Here is a 21,513-nt window from a genome sequence, read left to right as displayed (position 1 = left end):
CTGGAACACTATCCTAAGGCTTGGAAAATCTCATTGATTACCCTCATCCCTAAACCCGGTAAACCGATATACGAAACCTGCTCCTATCGCCCAATCAGTCTTTTACCTACCCTGTCCAAACTATTCGAGAAGATGCTCACGAACCGACTCCTTCCTAGAGAACTTGAAAACACTCCCAGATCACCAATTCGGCTTCCGAAAACAACATTCAACAGTAGAGCAAATCCACCGCATAACTCATACGATCAGCCAAACACTCGAAAAGAAAAAATATTGCTCAGCGGTTTTCCTAGACATCCAACAGGCATTCGACAAAGTATGGCATGAAGGGCTATTATACAAGCTTAAAAAGATCCTACCTCACCCCTACTACTCCATCCTAAAATCCTACCTAACCAATAGACAATTCATGGTTAATTGCCTAGACGCCACTTCCGCAACATTCCCAATAGAATCCGGCATACCCCAAGGTAGTGTCCTCGGACCCCTACTGTACTCCATCTACACTGCCGACCTACCTATATTAAACGAGATAACAATAGCGACATTTGCAGACGACACAGCGCTATTAGCTACCCACGCAGACCCGGTAATAGCCTCATCCACTCACCAGCAAAGTCTCGACTCCATGGAAAAGTGGTTTCATAAATGGGGCTTCAAAATTAACGAAAAAGAAATCCTCACATGTAACCTTCACGCTCTGAAAACAAACCTGCCCAGGTCACCATCAACAATGCAACAGTTCCTAGCAGGGACTCAGTCCGATACCTGGGCATGACCCTGGACAGGAGACTAACGTGGAAGAAACGCATCTCAGATAAAACGAAGCAACTAAAGGACAAACTAAAAAAACTCTATTGGCTCACGGGCCGACGCTCCAAACTAAACATACAGAATAAAATTACCCTCTACAAGACCGTAATAAAACCTGTCTGGACCTACGGAATCCAACTATGGGGAACAGCAAGTAACTCCAACATCGAAATACTACAACGCTTCCAATCGAAAACGCTAAGATCCTTAATAGACGCACCTTGGTATGTTACCAACGAAACCATCCATCGCGACCTCAAGATACCCACAGTCAAAGAGGAAATAGCAAAATATAGCGACAGATATAGCAAAAGAGTCAACAAACACCGAAACCCCCTAATCACTGGACTACTTGATACGGCGGACCAGATTCGCAGGCTGAAGAGGCACTACCCGCTAGACCTAAACGCTAGATTCATTTAGTTATCCAAACTAAGCATATGCACTTACTTATAATACTTATAAATTATACCTATCTATAATAAGTACTAACTTATTGTAAATAAACAGCCATGTCACTGCGCCATGCCAGAAAAATTACTGAAAATTCTCAACGCGAGAATTGATTGTAATTTCAACAAATAAATAAAAAAAAAACATCAGAGACCAGGCCACACACCACGGACAGGATGGCACCCAGATGTCTGCATATCCTTGGTGCGCACCCTCAATAGTCTTAAGTACCCACGAGGGGTCTTGGCATTTTCATAGTTAAGGTCCTTCGGACCAAACGAATATTTCCTGTCTTAGATTTCCCTTTACGTTTATTGTCTACCACGTGTTAGCTTAGAAAGTTGGTTTTCTTCACATCTGGTATGTTCCGTTAGCAACTTTCTCACGAGAGCGGCTAAAACCCTTCCTGGTCCACCAACCGTCTTATTATCCAATCGGAGACGGTGTCTACTGCCTTCACTTCCTTAACAAAAATTGTCATCAACAAATCCGATAGTCCCGTGTCCTTAGACACACCCATCCCTAGCTTTTCTCAGACACAGTATCGTCAGTAAAACTTCACTTATTCTGTATCCTTAGAATATTCAACATATCTACACCGGTCTCTACCCTTATAAGTCGCGTACTTAACGTATCGTTGTAACTAGGTCTTGCATAACGTGATTGGAGTGAATTGTGATTTATGTTAATTCAATGTGTTACATTGTGTTTGCTGAATTCACAATAAAGTTTAATTAAAACAAAGTTAATAGTTGTGTTACGACTCAGCTATATTTTATTTTCATCAACCAACCCTAAAAATTACGTGACAAGCGCATAGTTGTCGCCCAGCAGCGAATTATAGAAACGTCGATTTTTGTCCGTTACGTTTTCCACACAAGAAGGCGGCATACGTGATCATAGGCGCGAACGGTGGCGTAACCCGAGCATAGTGGGGGTCGTCTTCCAAAGAAGACAAGGAAATGATCGAAAGGCAATCAGTCCCTTCTGACGAGTCAAACGTGATACATCGAGAGGTCTGACGATTAAAATTAAAAACGCATAGTCTAACGGATTCATTGAGAGATATCGTAAAGTCGGTCAACTTTCTGTATTCATTGTTAAACAATTGTGGCGTGTTCATCATATTATTGTCAAATATATTATTGTATGTTAACCTGTTAATTCATTGAACCACCTCTGTTATCTTAATCGAAACAGGAGAACGACTGTTTCGCGGCGTCGATTAACAGAATCGTAACGAGAATTTACACCTCTCGCTGACGTGTTTTCCTCGCGACCGCGTCTCTTCGCGAACGGTCGCAACATTTGTAGTTATTACTTTATTTGTAGTTACGTGAAGGAATTGAGCACGAAATTGCGTTATACGAAGAAGCACGCACAATGATGGGAAGAATCTCTTTCAAAGTAATTTTTTAAGAAAGTTAAAGATATTATCTATAGGTCAAGGTCCTTTCTACATTTTTCTACAGCGCACAAAAAAATTCAACAATTTTAACAACATACCCTTTCAATTATTTAATATCTGCGTTTGAATGCTAAGCGATAACAGAAAATACATGCTTTTGCACTTATGTGACGATTCCTAATGTTAGTTGCTCAAAAAGATTGCTATTTGTCTCACTGTGCTATTGAAATCGCTCAGTAGTGTTTCATACGTGCTTTCTGTTTCAACATTATACCGAATTTTTACTGTTTGTGGACGACTTCAAGGTTTACAAAATCGTAACATTTAAACCCGATATTCTAAATGTACAATCGGACTTTAACAAATTAGATGATTGGTATATGGAATTTATCATTGACAAGTGTCATATCGTATGCTTCTCTAGAAACAGAAACTCTTCCAATTTCTCCTACACACTAGTTAGGCAGAACACAGGTTATCCCAAAAATTTCTTTCGTTTTATAAGGAAATGTAGAGGATAGTTAGTACGTGAGGTTTAACCTCTTCGCTTCGGCAGTCCAGTCCGCCTAAGTGCTCTCCCTGTACGGAGCCGCGCGCCACGAATGCGCACAGTGGCGTGATTGCTGTATAAATGTTTTCCTAAGTCTTAAATAACAACTGTGCTGAATAAAACAGTAATAAAACAATCTTTGCTCCAATATGATACGTATAATTTACATCTTTAATATGAAAAGGCTTCTGCCGGTAACGAAAAAATATATTATTGACTACAGATGGCACTGGTGTATGCCTGATACATGGGGTACCGATCGTCGCGTGGTCGTCGCCTATAAGCGGCATCCGTACCCACAAGTCATCTAGCCGGCGCCGCCTATAAGCGACACCCGAAGCGAAAGGGTTAAAGGACGAGATTGCTCGTTGTTGAAACCGTCAAATATATTTAAGATAATAAATTAATGTACAGCCTGTATACGTGAGTCGTTAGTACAAACTATAAATCGCAAAATAAAATCGCGGATAAATATTCGTTAATGCTCATCGCGTAACTCGGTAGATACTCGAAGATACTCGGAGATACTGTAGATACTGTTAGATATTCGGTATGTACTCGGAGATACTCTGTGTCGCTCGCGATCGCGTCGTCCTTTGACACCTGCGCCGCTACAGAAGTAATAGATGCACAACATTTTTTCTTTTATATTGTATTATTGAATTGTGTATGATCAATTTTGTAGTAATAGAACAACAATAATAATATGAAATAAAAAATGTTGTGCATCTGTTATTTCCTTATAAAACGAAAGAAACTTTTGAGACAACTCGATATATCATCGGTTTCCTTTTCATATGTTGCAACTAATCAGAAATCCTTATGCTTTTCTCTACTTATATTACTTCCTCATTCGGCCTGTACTCAAACACGTATCTATCATTTGGGCTCGTCGCACTATCAAACACAGACTACAGTTAAAGAGAATACAGCATAAACTGCAGAGAATTCAGTTCCGTTTTATCGCATACAGGATATGGGCCTGTAAGTCGAGCCTGGACCCTGATGCGGACCTTGGGCATTACCTCACTTGAAGTCCGAAAAAGTCCTGCAAACCTCTGTTTTCTTTCGCAAGGTTATTCACGAACAAATCATCAGTCCCATCCTTTTTTTAACTTGTCAATTTTAATGCAACAACACGTCCCTCTAGAACACCAAATGGTCTTTAGGCTATCGTCCTACTCGTTTCTCTTCAATGTTGTGGAGCCCTTTTCAATATGAATATGTACTCTTGCTAACTCCTATAACGACAAAATTAATTCTTTCGCGGAAGATGTAAGTATGCAGAAAACGTCGCTCTATAATGCACTACTTGAAAACGATGTGTGGCTGCTCTGCGTTAAATTTGTCTGTTTCATTAAAGCTTAGCTTTCGTTCATTTCCTTTCCTTATTGTGCTGTTTTCTTTCTCCTTATTGTTACTTGTTTATTCTGCACTTTTTTGTTACTGCTTTATATGCGTCTACGACTTTATATACAATATTCTCCGTGTCAAAGTGGATATTTAATCAGTTTAATAAAATAAATTAAATGATTAATGCATATATAGTTGCAATTTTTTCTTTTAGGTTCTCCGAATTTTTCTCCTTTAAAATCTGTTTTGAGATCTCTAAGAAACAAACTGTACGATACTAATAGGCAAACTGTACTTAAAAGAAACTTGGACATAAAATGAGTCACTGAATATATTAACAAATATCTCTGTTACTCGTCTAGCATACTAATTAAACATTAGTTATCATAAAAATTTAAGCACAGGTCGTGATGATAGGTTCTTGAATATGTCCGATAACAAGGATATAATTTATGTCGATGAAATTGGCATTAATGTTGAAATATAACTACGCTAATAGTAATTTTTTATAACAAAACTTTTTTCCAAGCAGCAATTTGATTGTAGTAATTACTTTCTTTTTACTTTCATTGGTTAGATCGTCTGTCTTCTTTGGTTATGCGAACATTGTGATGATAATAACGATTATTCCAAAGATATACTAATTTATTCATTTTATGTGTCGTTAGGTGAAAACTACATTTGTAATAATACGTTCTACAATGTTTATTTCGATTTACAGTATAAGAGGGATTTTAAAATATGATGTATATAATTTCATTAACTTTTTCTACCTTTTCCTCTGCGTAGTTGTTCGATTTGATAAGTAAGCTGCTCATGTAATAATGAAAAAAGATATTTCTGAAGGTTAGTTTTATACGGAATTTCAAGGTTGTCAGTGTTTATTTAAACAATATTTTTTATCTCATTGCTTTGTATCTAACGTCAAGACGAATTCGTCCGCTTTGTATATTATAACTTTGAAATGACCTTAGACTAAAAAATGCTACCAATGGAAGCATCAGTATGTGAAATTTATTTGAATTAGAGTAAACATTCAAAGTAGTGGCAATAACGTAGGCATTTAGCATTCTATAAAGCTTCGAACTATTTTGTTGATACAATAAGCTACATAATATCTGATTATTGTTTCTTTCATGTTCTTTGAAATGATTGATTTTGTGCGCTAAACATCGTCTCAGTTTTTATTAACTAACCAGGGTATTGATTCGTTACATTCAATCCACTGGTTTGAGTATTTATGGTTAAAAATTCTGTTGCTGCGTGTAAAGAATTTTCGAAACAGCGGTCACGCTGATATCACATTTGACAAACGAATTTCCTACAAAAACGTAACGTATATCGTTCCGTTCCATGTAATGAAAATTTAGAAACAAAAATTTATTCAAATACAATTATTATAATAAGACGAAGAATTTCGCATTCAACGTTGACACTCCAGAGTCTCTGCTTGTCTCCTTGCCATCACTACTGGTAACTGTCTTCACTAATGTACATTTCTTTGATTTATATCATATTATATAGGATATTTGAGGTTTTTATAAACAAAGCTCGAGGGCATGTACAGAAAATTAAAATGATAAAATTGACGTCTCTGAGTTAGTAGAGGTATAAGAAAATATATTATAGGATCATTACTCAGAAATACGGAAATTAGAATTTGCAGTGATTTCTTTCCTATATGATAAATTTATTGATAGATGGATTTATTTACAGTAGATTAAACATGAAACGATGGTTATTTAACGTAAACATAATATAGTAATGTGATATAACTATAACAACTTTCTCTCGACTCAACTCTCTCAACTCAACTCTCGACACGCAACTAGACTCTCAATTAACGACTTCCCATAAATCCGTCTTTCTCCCTTAAGCATCCCATTGCCGTCTTCTCATACCCTCACCACGTACGTCTCCTGCCGCGTAATTATTTGACTAAAGGACCGACGACACGTTCATGGGCTGCTTGACCCATTGAAAAATCCCGATCCTTTCGGCCTGTCGGCACTTTGGTTTTCTCGCAACATTGTTTATAGTTCACCCGATATTTCTTAGACGATCTTTGCACGATACTGCAATATGTATATGTGATTATTTAGGGGCAACATTTTTATACAAAAACTGTGTTCTGTTGCGCGCGTCCGTATCCATTCACCGATACACTACACTTGTTAATCGCTAGATTAATAGTGATTGAGAAAGTGGACTAGTCTCGAATCGATTAACTAACCGCAAAAGGCGTACGAAATATACAGCTAAAACGATGTCGTGAAGCTTCCAAAAGGACTGGACCGTTGGAACGAAACTACAGAAGCACGAAAAAAACGATTCATAAATCTGACACAAGTGTCCAAGCATCAAACGGCTTTGATCTTTTCTGTACGAGGGTTGAAACGATTGTGGAATCCCTTCAAATGATAAGAAACGTGAGCGTCTCGGAAACTCGAGCGATTCTGACTAACTTCTTCGTGCCAAAACTAGAGCGATCCAGCCTCGTTAACGGTTGATGCTAATTCCAACAATTAGAAAAGGAATCAAATGGTACAGAAAACTTGGCATTTAATTCTTTCTGGGAATTTCTGTTGTAAATGCTTTAACGGTTTACAAAATTGCAACAAGAAAAAATATAAATATTAGAATATTTAGACAATTATTAGTTGCCAAATTATTAGGGTTGTCTGAAAATGCAAAAAATCCTTGTCTTCGACGGAGTCAGCATAATATCGCCGTTCAGAAAAATGATTCCGGAAGAAGCATTAGACGCGCATGCAAACTATGTTATGCTAATAAAAGACGTCGAATGGACCGAACAAAGGCACAAAAGGATTTGAAGAAAACAACTTATTGTCCAAATTGTCCCGACCAACCTCAGCTATGTATAGAATGCTTTAAAGTTTTACATACTAAATAATTTTTGCAATAAATCATTTTCATATTTTTATTTTATAACAATTCAACAGTTTTATTATTATGGAATATTTTTCAAATACCTACGACGATCCTTAGCAAATAGTCAAATAAGCGACACCCGAATATGGGTTACGTGGCCTGACCAGAAACTTTGCTGACACCCGAATACGGGTGTCCTGGCGGTCAACGTGTTAAGGACATAACTTGCTCTACGCCTCTTCTGCGCCGCCTCTTTCGGACCCTCCTTAGGGGTGGCTTGTCTCCGGCAGTCCGGGTCCTTACCCAAACTATGTCCTAGATCATAGCAGGTCGTAGCCATCGGAGGGAGCAGATTACTCTCAGGAGTAGTCAGCTATGGTCGGCGAACACCTGCGGTCACCTGCGATCGCTCCGGGGCCTCCTTTTCCTAAAAAAGAGCATTACTTGCTCGCAGAAAGAGACCATTGTATTTCACGGCCTCTCGCTCTGCAGCATCGCGGCTTGCAGCTTGGCAGCTAACACCTGTGCACGAGCAGAGGAGCATGGCGCCCTGACACCGTGCAGCACCGCATAGTGGTCACGATTGCGATTGTAGTGATCAAGATACATACAAGTTTAGTTTGTACTCTTATTTGTACCTAAAGTCATTGAATCGAAGAAGTTGGACCATGTAATATTATGTCATCAACGGATACTTACTCATACATAATACAAATATTATTCGAACATACATTTGCGTCTTTTTTTTGTAGTAGCCTTTTTGTAGTAGCTTTTTGCTGTAGAAACAGAAAAATGAAGAGGCTTTAATATGGAGCATTTTTTATCCAGACTCTGTCTTAAAAAGATATTTCATAAAATAAAAATATATTTCAGTTTTGCTATTCCTTGAATATTACAGACTTTAAATGCACTCGTAAAAGGAAATCGGCGAATCAGGAGATGTCGACAGTCATTCAACGAAGACCAAAACATATAAAGAACCTAAAACAAAGAATATTAAATGATTAGAGAAGCATTATGTTAGAATTGGAAGATAAGCTTTACATCGATACACGCAACGATGAGCTTATGCGGTTAGTTAGGCAGTACGAAAAGTATGAACAAAAAGAAAGAAAAAGGAACAGCGAAGAATACATAGACACTGCACTATATTATACCAGGCTATATGTGTAGATTATTATGCAGCTATAGTTGAGAGATAGGCGGCGAGCAAGTTCACACCATCAAATCAAATCAATCGAAGAAAAGTCGAGGGACATGCTAAATCAAGATAACAAGATAGCACAGTACAATCTATGCATTTACGTACAGACGTCGGCGGAATATTTGAATTGCCAACGTATTATAAAAGAAACCTTGAGAAAAGTAAGAATCGAATTTGGAAACAGATCGTATTATTGCCTAGTGCAAAATTTTGAAAACATCCTATGAAGATTGTACAAAAGTATTGTAATTCTTTGCATAATAAAATAGAAGTGCAAAAAGTGTAATTGTTATTGATTTTACCTTATCGTCTAATAATGAAACATTAAAGGAGTTTCGTTTTTCATATTACTTAATTTTTTATCCTCTATTTTGAGAGCAATAAAGCTGAAAAACATTTTTAAAACGAAGTCTGATAAAAAGATATTCCACATAAAAGTCTTTTCTTCTTTCCCGTGGAATAAGAATCTGTAAAGAAAAAATATGATTTCCATTTAAAAAACGAAAATCTTGAAGACACCTGACAAATAGCAAATAAATAGGATAGTTGTATCCCCCCTCCGAAACTGTGAAAATTTTCAAATAAACACTCCGTATAAACTAATAAGAAGGCGGTCCTAATAAAATACTATAATAAACTTTAATAATATATATAATATTGCATTGTCTTGGTTGAATCATTTTAGGAAATTTGTTATCGCCAAATTTCAGATGTTCATGCGTTTATTAAAAATTGAAAGATGCAAAAGTGTATAGAATTCACATAATCTGTAAATTAATAACATAATAAATATATAAAATATCCAAAGTGATAATATCTAGTGACTAGCGAGTGAAACAAGCCTCTATTGAGGTTGCACTTGTTTGGACGTATTTGTAAAAATAAGAATTTGCAATTTAGGTTACACTACGTACAATTGCATTTAGATAATAAAATATATCCAAGTGATATTTCTTCTTCGTCGCTCCTATATATGTGGGTATAATTACAAAACTATTTTTGTTTCAGTTCCACCTGTTATAAAAGTAACAAATCAACTAGTAGCAGCACCGGTCGAGAGTGACGTTGTTCTTCAATGCCAGGTAGAAGCTTCGCCACAAGCGTTAAATACTTGGCACCAAAATACTGGTAATGAACATTTATCACAATTAAATATTTCAAATATATAAACAGCTTTTGATATTAATGATCGCCGACGAATTATTATTTGCAAAAAGACATATTGATCTTACTTATCCATTTCGATAACTATTGTGTAATGCGTGCTTGTATACGTATAATATGTACCTCGTTTCAATATTGAAAGTACTTGGAGAACGATTTATTTCAAACTAAATCGATTCTTTTCTTGTAATGTAATATCAGAGACTAAAGAGAAATCTAAAAGATTATCTTATATCCAATTTTCTAACGAAAATGTTTTTGGACATTGAAAAAAGGTATTTGAAATTAATTTTGTGACTTATCAATTTATGACGATTTACTTGAAATTTGATACTGGAATCAACTACCTACGAATGTGCTAAGTCTTACGCTATCAACTTTTTAATCAATTTTATGAATAATACATCTATCGACCGCATCACCATGATCATTTCAGTTTTTTAAGTAAATCAGTTACGACGCGATAGCAATTTCTAAACAAAACTCATAAAAATTTAATATATAAGTAGTACGATAAAAAGTAAAAATAAAGGTTAAATTAAATTAAATTAAAAAGAATTAAAAGAGTATAATACTTTTTCAAAATTATAAGTATTAGGTTGTCCGAAAAGTGTCTTTCTTTTACAGACACGTCTTTTACAACGACGCATCTTTATATATACAAACATGAAACCTAATCTGTCGAATGTTGTGATTTTTATTTTGATAGAACAAAATGGATCATACGTAATTCGATAAAATAATATAAAACGGAAAATGTTGTGCATTGTGACTTAATATAATATGTATAACAGTCAAAGCGTTGCAAAATAGAAATATATTATTCATCACCTACAGTTCTTGTAAATATCTAAAAGAAACAAAGTCAGGGCCATCTTTATTAAAACTTGCGCCTCAATACATACATGTAAAAAGATTCTGCAAAAAGTTTAAAAATTATAATTTGCGACCGCAAAGCGATTAACTGGTTTGCGAATACACTTGTTTATCTTGAAATCTGTGCTTATCTGGAGGACACTACATATGCGCGTATTTCTTTATATTCTCCTTTTTTTAACAGAAAAAGTTATTCATATACATATATCTTGTCACTGTTATCTAAATAAAACATTTTCAGAAATCTAAAAATGATATTGTTTGAGATTTAGTTGCGGATATATAACAATTTTGCATGCGACACATTTGCCAATTAACGACACATTGAAGATAGTCAAATTTCAGAAATGATTCTGATAATTGAACGAGATTTTATTTGAACTATTTCGTCAACTTTGCAGGAGTGAGCGGCATTAAACAACTTATTTCCAAATAAATTACACTCTAAAGGAGTTATAAAAAGTAGATCGCTTCTCACCCAGTCAAGTTGAACAACGCTCCGAGAAACAGATTATATTCAAATTTTTTGTCAACATGGATACTTCACTTCTTAAAATGATCTTCAAATTTACTGGACGAAAACCAGGCAAAAAGGGACCAAAAACTGATCGGAAACGGACAGAAGCGAGAAGAAAGCGACCTACTTCGTATAACTCTTTTTGAACGTAATTCATTTAAAAATGAGTCATTAAACAATAATTGTGAAAAATGAGTCTAATGTATTCGCTGTTTTCATCGAAGCGAAGAAGAGTCCGTACAATCTGCTATATACTTTTCTCTTCGAAATCAACATTTCGATGAAACAGCACACATACATATGTATATCATAATGAGTAATTTACTATTAAAACTAGAATGTGTTTCTAACAAAACGTTTCTATTTTTTACAAAGTCAAAGAGATTTAATTTTAAATCAGTCAAACGATATTCATATGGAAAATCTTTTGCATTTTTTGTAGTTAAAGAACAAAGATCGTTTAAAGAAGAAACAATAGCGTGTACGTTAAAATCAAACATGTTGTAGAAAAACAAATTATTGTAAGCTGGGGATTCGTCTTATGCACGTAGCTTATCACTGCTGTCAACCGTCAGTTACAGCTCGAGAGCTTAACAAGTGGAGATGTTTTCGCTGTTACAGCGAATTTATTTCGCACCATAAAGATACAAAGATAGAATACACGACTCATATGTTGCTGCATAAATAGATGCGATATGGGAATATGGGAATACAAAGAAGACGCTGTATAGCAGAATATTCTGTTCCTGTCTGGTTAGACATGCGCACCGAATGTGCTTGCGTTATTAGACAAGGACACCTGCCTCTATGCAGGTCTCGTTCTATTCCTATATCGTTTTTTCAGCTCGCTCACGTGCTCTATCTTTACATCTCTATGATGCTGACTTTACCATTTTGACGATTGAGTTGGATGTTGAATGTAATCATAGACAAGTTATTCGTAATATAAGCCCCATGTTCGATGTAGCAAGTCGCAGAGGGCATAAGAAACACTCTCATCTTTTTCCAGGTCGAGACACAAAGGATCCGGGACACAAAGTTCCATTTATTGTCACGTCCATCCTTATTAGTCGATAGTTCCATGCTGTTGATCGGTCCGCCTGCCGTTAGAGCGGACCTCTAAAACTTGAAACAAACGAAGATATCGATATCAAATAACGTTTTACAGCGTGTCGGCATTACCAGCCATACGCTTCTTATCGCATTCTTGGGCTGATTCCGACCGATTTTTGCCGAAGCGATGCGATGTTAGATTGTCCCTACATATTGTACATTATTCGGGAGGATCTCGCACGCTCCTACGATGCAAGCTTTTTCGTATATGCCGACCTGTGTGTAGATCTCCTTCATATAATTCCTTCTGAGTACAATTTATTTAGAAATGTATTAAATATCTCGCACCTCAGTTTGTACAAGCTGATAAAAGAAGGTGTCCGATACTTGAAAGGCTTATAGCACTTATCACGAGGAACAGATATGTACTACAATAAATAGATAAGTAGATAAGTATTAAAAGCAATCCTTTCCGTGTAAAATCGACTTGTATTGTCCATTAGCGTTCCGTATTTTGATCATATTTCGAACATGCAGGAATCAGAAGTATTATTTCAAGGTTGTAAACACAAGATTATTACTGATATCAGCAAACATTACTTCACACACGCAAACGTAGCACGAATCTTTAGTATTCATCCAGTAAGATAAACGTTATTTTCGTGATGTTAATAATTCCATTATTATTTATTAGTTCCACTGATTATTGTCACGCGGATATGACGAGCACTGCGTTATAATGGTAATATTACGTTGCTCGTACGCTAAATATATCTCAATTTCCTTCTTCCGAACTGTTTAAGAAGCTTTTCCGACGTTTCAAAGTTTATGTGACCGCGATCTGTTTCTGCCGCTTATACGAGACAATGTTTTGGGGATGGTAGAAGAGAATCCAGAAACGAGCGCTCAAAGGCTATCAATGACTGTGGTATCGTTAAACCATTTATAAACAGTTACTTTACCCGTACCGCCTTCAACGTATACAAGTTTTGAAGTTTTGTCTCGACTGCCTGAAACGATTGACATTTTGTCAATGGTTATTGACAAAATATACTGTAAATCCGAATTTACTTCTCGTCGTACTCTTTGCTGACGAATGAGATTACACATTTTCATAATAACCATGAATCAAGTCGTGAAGAGAAATTCTTTTTGAATGTACGGATCGGAATTTTAGGATCAGTCTGTCTTCCGAACAGAATGTCGAACAAAAGTTATTGGAACCTTTTAACGAATGACTTGGTTGGAATCTTAAATAATGTGCCGCATCAAAAGTGATTCTGCGTGTAATTTCACCATGGGGCTCAATCACGCTAATCAATTAACGGAGTTTCCTTTCAAAAATCTCTTACGGGGTGCGCAGGTAAAATCAAGCAATGACGAGTATACACGTCGACCGCAGAGTAAATGCTTGTACTATGAATTTTACGGAAAAACAAAGCAAAACGAGGAAGAAATATATTTTTATTCGAAGAAATATATTATTATTATTAACAATTCATTGTTGAAAAAAGGTGTTCTTATTAAAAACCTAACAGTTGTCAAAAGGAAATAAAGTAAACAAAAATAAACAAAATAAAATAAACAAGTACACAGAACAATTCGGGGAATAGCCGATGCATTGGGGAAAATATCCAACCCAACTTACAAAGACCAATACGTTATACGGAGCATAACCGACATACCAGAAAGAGTAATCAAATAGTCAATCTTTTTTTAAAAACTATTTTCTTTTTTTTTTTATAAAATAGACAATAGGTTTATTGGAAGTATAGAGGAAGCATACCACTAAATGCCATTTATATTACTTCTTACTAAAATTTTGTTTTTTTACACTAAGTGGCACTTTTTATTTCACACGACGGGTATACGCGTCAACCGCACCGAAATAAAGTTTCAGGTTGACGTGTATACATGTCGAACGCAGTTAACTGACTAACGCGAGGCAGCATGTAAATCAAACCTTCGGAGAGAGGCGGATAAGACGAGAAGGTCCAGCAGGATCGTTTGATTTGAATTCTCTGAATTTTCTTCTGGTCGCTTAAAAACTTTGGTCTGGTCATCGCTGATAAATAATGCGTTGAACTTACGACAACGAGTAGGAAATGCGTGTTGGACAGTAGAACGGAAGCGATAAATGAAATGTATGTCAATATATGATTGCCGATATGAAGATTTGTATTACAAATGTGTCTATGACACGTGTAAATTCAATGTGCTGTGAAGAGTCGTGATACGAAACACTAGTACATAATAAAAATTGATTTCATATCGACAAAGTTACTTTAAAATCAATGTTCGTTACACGATTATCCACTCGATAAGCGCTATAAGCCCTTTAAGTATCGCATCCTTCTTTTTTCTTCACTTATCTGAAATGTTCCTTAAGAGGAAATGTTCCTTAAGGAAGAAAATATTCAGCTAATTGAGTTTGCTGTCCCCTTGGGCTTGAACTCGGATCTTTCATTGGACGGCTGCTTTCCCAATTGAACTAACCAGGCCATCGACGAATATTCTTGCCCTGATTCACACTTAGCCAACCGAATAGGCAGACCTGCCCACTTTAAAGTAAATCGCTGCATGACCGATCGAGGAAATGTTCCCACTTTAAAGTAAATCACTACATAACCGATCGGGAAGATCTCCTATTCTGACCTTAGTAACGCGTTTTCTTTTTTTATTCTAATTATTGTCAGTTATTGTTTACTTGGAATTGTTCCCAATTAATTGCGGACGTTCTATCCTTTTACAAAGTACAGTATATAATAAAATACAACAATTTAGTAATGTTGGCTTGTCCGAGCGCGGTGAGAAACGTATAGTTCGCTGTGGCGCGCGCATTTAGCTAAGATAGCTGGGCTGTTTACAATCTCGAATTTGACGTTAATTGCCTAATGAATTGTATGTACGTGTTATGTGTGGGTAAGAGGAACAATAACACCGACTTTTTATAACACTATATTAACACGAATCTGGTACATGCGCATTTCACACAGGATAAAAATAAAGTCATCTTTCCTAATCCGCGGAACTCACCTGTCTGTCTTCGCAATCGTTTTAATAATTTAGCAAGAGCGACGCAAGCTGTCGCTATGATCGCGAGCGCGCAATATTAGGCGTTCGAACATAACAATTGCACAGTAACAACGTACCCGTAACTAAATCTCAATGAATATAATGATATCTTTTTTAAGAAGATATTTATTTAGAGCAAGATAATTACACATGAAATAACTTTCTCTGTTAAAGAGAATGGAGAAAATATGTGCATATGTAGTAAGTGTATTCTCCAAATAGGTACTTATTTCACAGTAAACAAGCGATATTCGAGTTTCATAGGATCCATCGGTAAAAGATCAAAGCACCGATTAGTTACTCACAATCCAGTCAATCACATGCAACCGGAAATTAAAAAAATTTTGAACATTTCACAGAATCTTTTTAAAAGTGTGTATTGCAGATGAGATCGGCTGCTCCAATGAGAATAATTCCAAATTTCTCTTTGACCGCTTTAAATATTTAATGCGGCTATATACGATGAAAAATAAATTTTTATTCTGCAGCTCTTTGACTAACAATTGTATACTTAAAAATCTGAAAAGTATCATCATATTTCTTTTAATTGTAGATAGTCTATAACAGTGGTTTTTAAGTTTCTTATACCCGAGGACTAGCGAAAACAGAAGAATCATTTCAGAAACCACAGTGTAGAGATGAAAACCTTTATTTGTATAATAGTATTTTAATTCTTTACTTTTAAATATAATGTTATGCAATAAGAACTTCTTAAAATAACCAGAAACCAAGCAATTGAAAAAGTGCTAATAAAGGAATTGAAAATTGAAACAGAATATAATAAAATTGAAATTTTTAGAGGATATTTAATTGGAATAGAACTAGTGCGAAAGCTAATGTTACTTTTTTACAAGAATATTTGATAACCGTGGTTAGAGTGTTGTTTCTGAAAAACGAGGTGGTACATTGACATTTATTCTGCTTCCTTGTTTCGTTCTTACTAACGATAGGACTGAGAGACTATTTCTTACATAAATAGCTAGAAAATAAAACTAACAATTCAACAATTCTATGAGGCAGATATTTTTCTTCCGGCGATACCTGAAAATTCTGACAATGTTGCATCCTATGTATGGGTATTAAAGTAACGTCAGAAGACAGCTCGAACAAATTTTTTTAAGTGCGCAATAATTACGTGCACATGAAGAAAATTAAGTGCACATGAGAGATATCTTTCATGAAAGGCTTATTAATCCAGAGGTTACCTTTATGAGGATCCTCATTTTGAGGCTAATAATGGCAGAAGCTTTTAACTTATGCCCTTAAATGTTAACTTATTATATTAAATATGAATTTCGTGTTGACATCTACAGTAGTCAAAATCTTGAAATAGTGATAACATTCCCTGTATCTCCTTCTTGTATGTGACCATCCAAAGAGTCAGCCTCTTTCTAAGCGCGTCCGTCTGATTTCTTACTATAAAAATACTTTTGCGCAAAAACATTGAAGAAGGATATTAAGTTCACTGAAAGGATTAGATACGTTCGACATATATACAAGCGCAGCTCACCATCCAGCAAAGGTTCTATTAAAACAGATTATCGCTCTCTTTGAAATTATTCTACTTGCTTCCTCAGTTGAGAGAAGCGCGAAGGAGCCTCCACTTTCGATAGCCACCTCAGCGCCCTTCCGCGTGCAGAAGGAGACATTGGTGTCGCGAATCCACGGTGTCACATAGTGTCGCAACAACCTTAATCCTTTGCTCTGCGATTTAAGTTCCGATGGCGCGTGCTATAAACGAGATCGGTCACACGTTGAGCCATTTCACGGTTCGGCTAAGCGTTCGAAGTTAAAAACACGTGTAAGGTGCAACTGGTTTAATTTTGTAAGATGTTTGACAAATAATTACAAGCGATTTATCGGTGAACAAGACGGGTTTATTATCTTGAGGTAAATAATAAATTAACAACATTTTATTTTATTTTAAATTACTAACGTTTCGAAAAAATTTACGGAAAATTGATAATCTTCGGTCGTACGATATCTTTTGAAGCATATTGATACGTGCAATGCAACATTACATCTTTTGCACTGCCACGTTGTTTCGCTACGTTTCTCGCGTCTCGTACAAACTTTACGCGCTCTTGATGACTTTGATTTCGATGGTGCTAGGTCAATGTGTTTGGAAAGATGACCGCAATAATCCGTTCGATAATCGTCCTCGTCCTTTATATTCTTGCAACGGTACATTTTTTCGTAATGATTCGATTATACCGATTCTATATTTAGCGTAACTATATTTTTTTCTACTATTCATTTTATTGAACAAAATGTAGGAGTTAAGAAGTGCAATACCAAACGCGTAAAAGAAAAGTTTTCGGTATCCTTCCGCATATTTTCTGATAACAGGGAAGCACACTAGCATTTGGTCTTGCCGATCAATTCCAATAATTTCTTTGTTGTATTCGATGACACGTTTTGGTTTTAAGGAAGGATTGAATTGATCTTTACTTGTTCAGTCATTTTTGCTGTTTCGTGTTTTGTAGAAATAATATAAATGTCTCGTTTATATTTCCATTTTAATGCCAGTGTTCCATTACAGCTCCTCATTCTACTTTCCCTGTTTTTTTAATTTTGCTTTAACAAAATCGTTTGGCATATTCTTTCTGTTCTGGCGTATTGTCACAATGGCATTAGTTTTACTGTTACGTAAAATTAGAAATAGTTTTGACGAAGAGTACCAATTATGTAAGTATAACGTATGTCCTTTGTGTAACACTGACTGTGATACCTCATTGACGACTGTCATTAGATGCACTGTCATTAGAATTTATTTTATCACTATCTGTGTATATTTTAAAGTCAGAACAATAACCCGATTCTGACTCACGTAATTTAGAAAAGTGAATGCTGAATTTCGCCCTTTTCGATGGATTAAGTTGCTTATAAGCGTCTCTCATATTTCATTAGCGATTCGGTGATAGCAATGTCTTCCTCCATTATATACGCTTCTTTAAATTTTTTATTAAAAAGATTCGTCACAGATTTTATTCTGTGTAATTTATCTGTATGGTCAAGCGTAATGTTTTCTAAAAATGCAAAAATCTGGTACTTTACAGAAATCTTTTAAATCACATCGTTTCTCTAAATATTGGCGTTTCTATAACTTTAGTTTCTATAACTCTTGGACCAATTCATTTGGATTGTGATTTTTTTACCTGAGCCATTATAATAGATTTTTATTTCATTAGAATCTACAGGAAACCAAGTTTCGTCGATTCGTCTCTGTTACGATATTTTCCCAGACCATATTATCAAATATTATATTAAAAATATCCAATTCTGTTTTGTTTGCACCGAACTGATATAAAATTATTTTCTTCCTTCCAAATCCATTACTCCGATAGTTGATAATTAATGTGGTCTTGATCGTCGGTATCGTCTTCAATAACCAGTCGCTTACAACATTTTCTTTTCGTGCAGTGATTAGTGGAAAAAAAATAAAATATCGCTGCTGTCGCTGTCACTCCTAAAAATATCCAAAAAATCATTATTTGCAATGTCAGCACAATTCTCGTTGTCCTCGTCAACGCCAAAGTTCCTTTTTGAAGACACTTTTCAGAGATATTTTTTTGCTATGTTTAGAAAATTTATTTGAACGCGCAAATGTGGTCAAGAATAACGCGTAACTGAGACAAAAAGACATTGGCAAAATTAAAACAACGAGTCTGACCAGTGTTGTTTACGTTTGACCCAATTTTCTTACCACGAGTCTCATACGATATTTGCCTCGCTCTGAATCCTGGCTTTAAAGATATTCATTAAGAACACTGGATATTTCCGAACTGGTGATCTGTCTAGATAAATCAAGGCAATAAAGAGGTTCTTCCCTAAAGTGTTCATCTTCAGAATATCTCATGAAACAAAGTAAAGTAGCACGTTCACGTACGTCGCTTGATTTATCAAGTTGAATCACAAAATATGTCGATCTTTTTATTCCTTTAGCAATTTGCTTTTCGATATACTTGGCCATATCAATAATTCTCTGGATGATGTTATCCGAAATTGCTATAGCGTCAAGTTTTTGTGCAATTCGAGGACCTAAAATTTCTGCACCGATATCTAGAATGCAAGACTCTATCAATTTGCAATAGTAAACTGTTTCTTCACTTTCGAGATTTGAAAAGCAACTAGTCATCTTCTTCGTTTGAATTTTTTGACTTTTCATCTGGTTGTGTAATTTTTCAAAAGAATGCTGTGGTTTTCAATAAGCTCGCTACGCCTAACATGTTGACGAGTGAGTTTGCAACGTTTGTCGTAGCTTCTAGCTTCGTTCGATAAGATTTCAGAATATGTTACACACATGGAACTTGGCGATACTTGTTTTCTTCTTTCACGTGTTTTGAAGTGATATATTTTCGTTTCACTATTTTTTCTAAACTCTCTTTTGCTGTTTTCTCTCGCTAATTCGATTCTACTTTTTTAATTCTGCTCCATTTTCGATCTGTTTAGCTATTTTCTCATTCCCATTGCCATTCCTTTTTCCCTTTTTCCTATTCGCAGTCCGATTATTACGTCACAGCTTTATGTTTCAACTGATTGAAATCAGCCGAAATAATAAATTTCGCTCCTAAAACGCACTGTTTTTCTTCTCTTCACATGTTTTGAGTTCTAGATCTTGACAAAATTCAATAGCTTGTTACAATTATAAAATTATACGTGCGTTATTGAGAAATTGGAAGCAGTATACAGGCGTCATTTTTTTGGATAAAAGCATAGCCTCGTACCTTAAAATTTGTAAATCTATACACGGTCTGTAGAAAGATAAGAAAAATATACGGAATAACATTTTTGCATTTTCGGCTTAGTTTTCGAGAAAATTGAGTTTGACAATTTATCAAGTATACTTGAACATGGTTAATTCCAGACTGGACAACACTAAATGATTGACAGGAGATCATTCTACGTACAAAGCGTTTTGTGAAAAAATGTTTTGATTATTTTGCTATTCTACATTTTTACACGTAGAATGATCTCCTGTCGATTGTTTAGTGCTGCCCAGTCTGGAATAAGCCATATTTAAGTATAGTTGATAAATGTTCAAACTCGATTTTCTCGGAAATAAAGCCAAAAAATGAAAAAAACGTTATTTTACGTCTGTTTCTTATTTTTCCACGAGAAATCGCGTCATGCCCACTGCTGTGTGCTGTTCAACCGGATCCTGTACGAGTCACACAAACTTTGGATCAGCTAGATTACATATATATGTAGTAAAGCTGGGTTAAAAACACGTGCAAGCGTACAAAAATCGCAAATCAACTGAATCTCTCGTCTTTATGCTGCTGTCACGTTGAAGGCACAGGGAGAGATGAAATTAAGAAATCGTTTCTTCGCGTCGTTCGAATGATTTTGTCCAGGTTTAAATGTTTCACGAGCAAGGTAAGACACATTCAGACTTTAGATATGGTGGCAGAGTTTATTATGTGAAATCAACAGAGTGACGGTTAACAATGTTAGAACAGAGTGTGGAGAATTGATTTTGGGAAGGTTTATATACTATGGGTTTGGCTCTTATGGAGGGGGTGTCACGATGGTGTCGCCGGGCTGCAGGTCAGAGGTAGCCATGCTGTTACTGTCTTCTGATCCTGGGACACGGTCTACGTTGCCGTTTCGATGCCCTGCACGATGTTCGTTAGGCCCCCCCTGGTTTTTCTATTGCTAATTTATGGCTCCGTGACACTGCTAATGATTTCAGCACACCGTTTATTGAATACGCAAATTTATTTTCGCGAAACACTCGAAGATTATGTGTTACTATTCCATTTACTATTTTGCTAAACTCATTACACGTAAGCAATATTGCACATATCTCTATCGTTCTGTGTAATTTTATAAAAAGCGTATGTTCTGTTTGTATAAATAAGCATGTATGAAAAACAGTGTAATATTGTCGTTTCTTACGCAGGTGAAAAGCTGCTGCCCAGTGAAAAATATAAAATGTCAGAATACGCGTTGAACGATTACTCTTGGCAGATGAATCTTACTGTCAATTCTCTGGAAAAAAGGGACTTTGGAGAATACGTTTGCTCGTCCGTAAACGCTCTTGGAAAAGCTGATGGTATCGTTCATTTACAAGGTAAATTTTCATAGAATATGACATACATAAATATAGCGAAACAAGTTAAAAGTTGATGGTTTCTGCGATTTAAAGGACA

At 35.8% G+C, this 21,513-nt stretch overlaps 1 protein-coding gene across 2 annotated transcripts in view; it reads left to right on the top strand.

Moving 5' to 3' along the window:
* LOC117239311 (lachesin) overlaps positions 1–21,513 on the top strand; it is a 274,618-nt gene that overhangs the window by 234,708 nt on the left and 18,397 nt on the right. For both annotated transcript variants that reach the window (XM_033504802.1, XM_033504803.1), the window contains 2 exons: positions 9,682–9,801; positions 21,264–21,434. In XM_033504802.1, coding sequence (XP_033360693.1) covers positions 9,682–9,801; positions 21,264–21,434 — 291 coding nt within the window. The remainder of the gene's footprint in view (positions 1–9,681; positions 9,802–21,263; positions 21,435–21,513) is intronic.

The sequence above is a fragment of the Bombus vosnesenskii genome, unplaced genomic scaffold, assembly GCF_011952255.1.
Source record: "Bombus vosnesenskii isolate JDL3184/JDL3185 unplaced genomic scaffold, Bvos_JDL3184-5_v1.1 scf7180000013918, whole genome shotgun sequence".
Lineage (NCBI taxonomy): Eukaryota > Metazoa > Arthropoda > Insecta > Hymenoptera > Apidae > Bombus > Bombus vosnesenskii.
Note: the sequence above shows the minus strand (reverse complement) of the source record. Positions and strands in the feature narration are given on the sequence as shown.